The sequence below is a fragment of the Microtus ochrogaster genome, chromosome X (assembly GCF_000317375.1).
Source record: "Microtus ochrogaster isolate Prairie Vole_2 chromosome X, MicOch1.0, whole genome shotgun sequence".
NCBI lineage: Eukaryota > Metazoa > Chordata > Mammalia > Rodentia > Cricetidae > Microtus > Microtus ochrogaster.
Window position 1 is genome coordinate 54,461,368 of NC_022026.1, and position 7,696 is coordinate 54,469,063.

Consider the following 7,696-nt stretch of genomic DNA (forward strand, 5'->3'; position numbering starts at 1 on the left):
CGCAGCCCCGCCGCTCCTATTACTACACATACCCACTCCAACAAGCCACACCTCCTAATAGTGCCACTCCCTATAGGATTTTGGGGGCCGATTAAAAGAATACAGTGTCCGTGTAATTATTTCAGGGCATAAGCTAGCCTTGCGGGCAGTGGGGTGCTGGGGACGCAGCCCCGCCACTCATATTACTACATTTTAGGGTGACAGTGAGAACATAAAATAGAAGACAGAGGAAAATTTGGCTGTTGGTGGCATAACAGGGTATTTGCATGCAGGGCACTTTTGACAAAGTAGCACAGACTCAGTGGCTTAAACAACAATACTTATTTTCTCAAAATTGTAAACTTCCTAAGTTTAAATAAAGGGTTTATCTGTATTCAGGGCATTTCTCTCAGCTTCTGAATGTTGGTCTCCCCTTCCAACTTCAGATGACCTTATTTATCTGAGTGTCTCTGTATTCTAATTTCTTATAAGAACTATAATTATATTGGATTAGAACAGATATACATGATTGAATTTGCCTTCATTACTTCTACAAAGGCCCCATCTCCATAAAAGTCACATTCTTAGGTGATAAGTGCTGAGATATCAAAATATAAGTTGATGGAGACATAATTCAGTCCTTAACACTGAGTTCCTAGATTAATACCCACTCCATTTGTCAGGCAGTCCAAAAAATACTCCATTTATTGAAAAAAACCCACTTTATTTGGTTTTACTTAAATGTAATAAAAAGCATCATCATATAACATATAATATTATTTCCAGAATTACAGGCTGTGTACCACAAAATATATATAAACTGAAAGTACAGAAAAAGGAATCCTGGGGCTGGAGAGATGGCTCAGAGGTTAAGAGCACTGCCTGCTCTTCCAAAGGTCCTGAGTTCAATTCCCAGCAACCACATGGTGGCTCACAACCATCTGTAACGCGGTCTGGTGCCCTCTTCTGGCCTGCAGGCATACACACAGACAGAATATTGTATACATAATAAATAAATAAATATAAAAAAAAAGAAAAAGGAATCCTACCCATAGCATGTTTGAGCACCTAACCCAAGTTGTTTATAAGTTGAAATCACAATGACAATAATTTACAGGTAAAACAAGCCTGTATTTCTTTAAAAACCGGTATTTGGATCTAATGTACACATATATACTATTTTAAAGAAACACAAGTAGCCTGGTGGTTGTGGCAAGTGCCTTAAATACCTGCACTGGGGATGCAGACACAGGCAGATCTCTCTGAGTTCGAGGCCAGCCTGGTCTATAGAGCAAGTTGCAGGACAGCTAGGACTGTTACACAGAGAAACCCTGTCTTGAAAAACAAAAACAAAAGAAAGGAAGGAAGGAAAAAGAAAAGACTAAACACACAAGAGGTGTGTTTGTCAGTATGTTATACTAAGAAATTAAGCCTGTGCCTAATGTAATTGAACTGAGTCACACACTGGGTTTATGTGGCACTGGATATCCACATCATCATAAGCAAAAATCATTTGTAGTGAATATTAATAAATGAATATTTATAAATGTGCACATAGTATATATAATATGATGTATTATTTATGACCAAACTTAGTGAGTTTTGTGTTTGCATGTGAATTTGACAGTGTCAGTGAGGGGCACAGTTAAGAAACTACTGAGTTGCCTGCTCCATGGTAAGGAGGGAAATTTTCGATGGTAGGTAAGAGAGCATCCAGAGGCATCTAAAGAATCCAGAGCAGTGCAAAAAGGAAAGAGACCAGACATAGCCAAGGCTAGGAAAGCAGGGCATGGACCAGGAAGATGAGTAGCTGAGGGTAGGGAACCTGGGATCTGGTGAGGCCTGGCAGTTTAGGATAGATGTGAAAGTGAGGAAGGCCAGGAGCCAGGTGCTTCACAGTGTTTAACAAATCTCTGACTCTAGACTGACATAGCTTGAAGGCCAGCAAGGACTGCGGTATGCAATCATAGGTATCTGTCACTGTGGAGCCATTTGATCCTCCAGGCAGAGGCAAAGAAAATGACTCCTTTTAGCTGACAAGCCAGTTTCACTAGTTCCTGAAGAATGTTGACTTTTATCTAACTACCAGAAATCAGTTTGAACTTTATTTAGGTGCAATTTTGGACCAAAGCAGTGGCCCTGCCTTTTGGGGGAGAAATGGGACATATTTTGGACTTTACTATATAACAAATAATTTAAAGAATTTCACAAAAGTATCTGAAGCAAAAAAGTAGAAAGGTGGAACTAAAGAGTATGGGAAAGTCAAAGGAGTTAAAAGGACTTTAAAGGAACCACAGTAATGAACATTGGACAGAAAAGAAATGCAAGAGGAGATACAGACCAGAGAGAGAGAGAGAGAGAGAGAGAGAGAGAGAGAGAGAGAGAGAGAGAGAGAGGGAGAGAACAAAAAAAGAAAAAATAAAAAATATCCCACCATCCCAAAACCACCACCAAAAAGCCCTGCAAAAGAAAGCTTAAAAAGGATCAGAAATAAATATACAGAATGAGAGAGGAGCAGCAGCTGCTGGAATTCCAAGGTGACAGGGCAGCTGCCTCCAAGAGAGGAAAGCTGAAGAAGCCAAGAGCCCACCAGCCTCAGGACACCAGGGGTGTTCCAGTAGCCTGTCCCGCCACTCTTCCGGGCAGCTCCGGCGGGCGGGCAGGCGGATCATCCCCTTAGGCTCGCATTGCCTAGGCTGGCGCCTTCACCGCGGCCTTTAAACGGAGGCAGCAGCCAGGTGTCCAACACCGGCACGCAGAGCCCCGGACCCCACAACAGGACGCCAGGCTAGGCAAGCTTCTAGGTGGACGCGAGGCCTGAGCGGAGGGGGAGGACATCCGCAGCCGGCAGTGGGAACGGTGCTTTAGGAGCCCCGTGCAGATTCGGAAACGAGCGCGGAGAAGCCCGGAGGTAGGTACCAGGGAGCGGCCTGGGTAGGCGGCACGGGCTGTGAGCCGCAGGCAGGATGCTCAGCACACTGAAGTGAAGGACAAGGTGGAGGAAGGAGAGGAGCTTTGCCTCGCTCCTCCGCTCTGCTTCCAAACCGGTTTGATAGGGCCACGTGGGGCGCGGGGCAGGGACAGTTGAGCTTAAGAGTCGCCAGTTCCGGCATTTCGGAAGTCCAAATCCTGTTTCATATCCGCCGCTCCACTGCCGCTCTCCAGCCCTTCCCAACAGCAGCAGGGAACCAGGAGAGCTCAGCACAGCTGCAGGCACCCAGCAAGGTGTCCAGCATTGCCCTCAGGCTCCTGGGGTGGGGTGAGGGCCCATTAGGGACCAGATCCCTGGAGTGGAGACATCTAACAAGGGGTGGGTATGAGTAAGTTGGCCCTTTATCCCCTCAGCTAACTGTCTCTTCCCTCTTCTCCAATGCAGCCATGGACCCTGGCACCAGCACCCAGTATTTCTGGACCACTAAGGCCCAAGGGGAACTCGCAGATGCAGCTGCTGGACATGAATTCTGTGACAACGACACCAACGAAACTGCAACCTTGACCAAGGAAAAACCTAAGCAGAAGAGGCAGAGGAGCAGATGTTCGTCCCTGGCCGAAAGGAACCTCGTGGGCTGCAGAATTTCTCACGAGTGGAAGGAAGGGGATGGGCCCATCACCCATTGGAGAGGAACGGTTCTCGATCAGGTTCCTCTTAATCCCCCTCTCTATCTGGTGAAATACGATGGGATAGACTGTGTCTATGGATTGGAACTTCACCACGATGCAAGAGTGTTGTCCCTTAAAGTGCTCTCTGATACAGTCAAACCATCCCCAGTCCCTGATCCTAACCTTGCTGATACAATAATTGGCAAGGTGGTGGATCACATATTTGAGGGTGAGCGTGGCTCAAAAGATAAATGGAGGGGGATGGTTCTGGCCCAAGCTCCTATCCTTAATGCCTGGTTTTACATTACCTATGTGAATGATCCTATCTTATACATGTACCAGCTTCTGGATGATTATAAAGAGGGCAACCTTCGTATCCTGCCAGAGTACAATGAAATTCCTCGACCAGATTTAAACCTGAAATTTAAGGATGGTCTGATAGGCAAGATTGTGGAATATACCCAAGACGACGGTTCCAAAAGGACTGGCAAGGTGATTGGCAAAGTAGAAGCCAAACCATCGGTGTACTTCATCAAATTTGACGATGATTTTCATATCCATGTCTATGACTTAGTGAAAAATATCTAATTGGCAAAGTTATGCCACAACTATTGAAATAAAGTTGTCATTTCTAGACTTCCAGAGGCTGCTGCTTTTAAGTGTGTTGGGAGCTCACCATGGGCATAAGTTTGTCCTGATGGATACACATTTCTGTGGGTATGGCATGCTGTCTGTAAGCAATTTGCCTCGTGGAAAACACTGGGTGTGTTTGCTGGGTGGAGCAGGGAAGGAGGGAACAGCTGTCAATTCAGCCTGTGATACAAGGGAGCTAGTATCATCTAAAAATGGAATGGGACTTAGCAGGTCTGGTCCTGGTGGGAGGAGGAGAAGGAACTGGAGTTGGGCTGTGGAGGAGGGGACTGCCTAGGGAGAAGTGGAGGGGAGCCAGAGTGAGAGAGAGGCTCCCTGTAGGTGAGATAGAGTGAAGGAAGAAACATGGATTGGGAAGGGCAAGAGGGGTAACAGAGTGAAGAATTCAGACACCTTCTGGCTTTCAGAAAACCAAAGGAACTCCTGTAGGAGAACACACACAGCAGTGTGAAGAGGGACACAGGAAGGGTAGGAAAGATCTGCTGTGCAGGGAGGTCCCTGAGGAGAGCCTCTGGGACTTCAGAGGCCAGGAGCATCCACACATAGGACATAGTACACTCTGAGCTTAACTGGGAGGAGCATGCCAAGAAGAATGGCCTGATGCACCCACCTTCTTCTGTCTGGCACTTTCATAGTGGCAATGGGCAGCTGTCAAGCAAGGCACATGTGTTAGAGGGTTACTGAATGGCCTTTCTAAGGGCTTACTGGGAGAATGGAAATCAATGTCAAGTTTGTATCTACGTATCAGGCTTGTCTGTTTTCAAGAGAGTCTGACACAGCCTGAAGCCTAAGCAGCTAACAAGAGTTCATGGCTAGCTCTGGGCAAAGGGCAAGTGCTTTCTTTGGGAAAATGGATAGCTGGTGAATCCAGGAATAGCAGTTCTGACACTGTCCTGCTGGCTGGAATAATCCTTGCCTTCCTGGAGGGATGGGGCATCTGATGGCTGTGCCTCATGTCTCCATGGTATAGAGAGAACTTGTCTGTCCATGCTCTGTCACAGCTGCCTGGCTCCATTCAGTGCCCAGGCAAAGGGAAACTGCCCTTCCTTAGGCATCCCATTCTGGTTAGACTCCCTGAAAAGCCTGTAGCAACTGACACCTTTTAGGTGTGTCCTACCCAAACCAGATTCTCCTTCCTTTTTAAACTCACAGCTACCCCTGATGGAGATGTGTGCACCTCTCTTTTGCAAGAGGGTGGTATAACCTGGGCATGGGGGTAGGGCTGGGAATTGTGGCTTTGCCTAAGTAATTCCTTTTGCTGGAACCTCCCTTTGAACGGGCTGTGCTCTGTGGAAAGAAGAATTGAGAATGCCAGGAAAGTGTCTCACAACTGTGGAGTTCAGGACATGGGTCTTTGTCCTCCTCTTCTGCTCTCTGTTGTCATTCCCCAACCTTCCAAACTCCCTCTGAGAACACTGTGTGTGCTCTGCCTCCTCCTTCACCTGTTGCCTCCCAAGAGAACTATGTTTCTGGTTCATGCTGTGGGGGTCTTCCTAAAGACACACTTGGAGCAAGCAAGGATCTTCCAGACACTGAAAGAAAGTGCTAAACCTCATCGATTCTCACCACCAAGCAAGCGTTGACTCTATAGATTGATTGCCTCAACAATGACACACGACAAGCACACCTCACAAGGGCAGCCTTAGTTTTCTTTCCTACATCATGTGGTTTTGTTCAGACAACACGAATAGGTCCTTGGGGAGCACTTCTGCCAGCTTCCATGTTTTGTTGTTTGGTTGTGGTTCTGCTGTGTTCTGCATCCAGTTAGACTTGTGGTAAATTCATATCACATAAACGTCCTGGGATAGGACCCATCTCCCAACAGGGATACAATGAAGGAAGGATTGACCTCATTTTAGTTTTAGTTGGCCATGTCTTGATAAAATCCAAGTCCATGCTTTGGAAAGAGGTTCATTTGCAGCTTTATGGCTAGAGCATGGATACTTGTCTGATTTCATATGCTCAGTCCCATGGATTCTTCATTCATTTGTTTTTATCTTCATCCCATAAACACTTTGGGTGTGCAGGCACTCTTCGGGACATAGCGGTGAGGTCAGTGGATACAGCAGATGAATGGATTTTATCCTCATGGAAATTTTTTTGTAATGTGTCATATGTGTAGTTAGCCATGTAGTTCATAAATCTATGAGAAATACTTTCATATTGATGAGTAATAAGAAAGGACACACCTAAGCCTGTTTTTGGAAAATGAAGTTTGAAGATAATGCTCCATACAGAGAAACAGAGTGGCCAGGAAAGGCTTCCCAGATCGTCTAGGTTTAAAATGAAAAAATAAAGGTAGTGAGAGTGTGGACCTTTGGCAGCAGTAAAGGAGAAAGTGCATTCCAGGTAGAGTGATGACAGATGCCTAATCTCAAAGAAGACCTGGCACATTTGAGGAGAAGCAGCTGGGATGGCAGAGAGAGTTGGGCATGTAAGGCAGAAGTACGGCATGATTTGTGTTACTTTTTAACAGGACAGTCTGGTACCTCCAGATAACCTTCTTTATGCTCCTGAAATCAGGGGCACAAAAAAGCAAATATTCCAATGTGAATATGTCCATAGATGAGAATACATTTTGCACCCAGGAATCATGCCATAGTATACCTCAGATATCCTTGGAGATAATAATTACTCAATGACTATTCTTTTTAACAGTGTCTAGGAATCTTGGCCCACTCAATGAGGTCTTTGTATCAAATACAATCCTGTGTGTACTAGAGATGAGTCATTTATTAATATTTAGATGCTCACTTACCCAGATGAGTATTCCAGGCTGACAGTGTCCCCAAGGAGGGATGAAAGGCTAAGCCAAAGTAATGTAATTCTCTGGAGCAATATGCCCTTTGTGAATACACTGCTAAGCCTACTGTCTAAATCTCATGAGAAAAGTAAAGTTCCTATCTTTCTATGCCTAGTGTATGAATGTCATTATCCTGCATAAGTTCATAGGGAATGACACTATTAGTAGGTGTGGCATTGTTGGAGTAGGTGTGACCTTGTTGGAGGAAGTATGTCATTGTTTGCGTGGGCTTTGAGGTCTGCTATATGGCCAAGCCACACCCAGTTTCTCAGTCTACTTCCTATTGCTTTGTGATCAAGATGGAGTGAGCACCATATCTGCCTGCACACTCCTATGCTCCCTGCCATGATGATAATGGACTGAACCTCTGAGCTGTAAGCTACCACATTGTTCAAATATTTTTCTTTTTAAGAGTTGCTGTGGTCATGGTGTCTCTTCACATTAATAAGAACCTTCGCTGAGGCCCCACGTTATTATTAATATCGCCAATAAATTTTCTGCTGTGTTAACCAAGTTCATTGGAGAGTAAAAATATTAACATTCAGCCAGGCATGTTGGCACACAACTTCAAGTCCAACAATTTTGTGGCAGAGGCAGAGGCAGAGGCAGGTGCATCTCTGTGAATTTGAGGCCAGCCTGGTTTACAAAGCAAGATTCAGGACA

The 7,696-nt window shown here is 45.4% G+C and overlaps 1 protein-coding gene across 3 annotated transcripts in view; it reads left to right on the forward strand.

Annotated features, from left to right (window-relative positions):
* Positions 1–4,208, forward strand: part of LOC102000351 (spindlin-2B-like) — a 70,625-nt gene extending 66,417 nt beyond the window's left edge. The window contains exons 1-2 of one of the 3 annotated variants that reach the window (XM_026784915.1): positions 2,544–2,890; positions 3,356–4,208. In XM_026784915.1, the coding sequence (XP_026640716.1) occupies positions 3,358–4,167 (810 nt within the window). In that variant the 5' untranslated portion in view covers positions 2,544–2,890; positions 3,356–3,357 and the 3' untranslated portion in view covers positions 4,168–4,208. Of the gene's footprint in view, positions 1–2,543; positions 2,891–3,139; positions 3,205–3,355 lie in introns of those variants that run through there. The other 2 variants (XM_005358904.3, XM_026784916.1) reach the window with 2 other exon arrangements.
* The last annotated feature ends 3,488 nt before the right edge of the window (positions 4,209–7,696 follow it).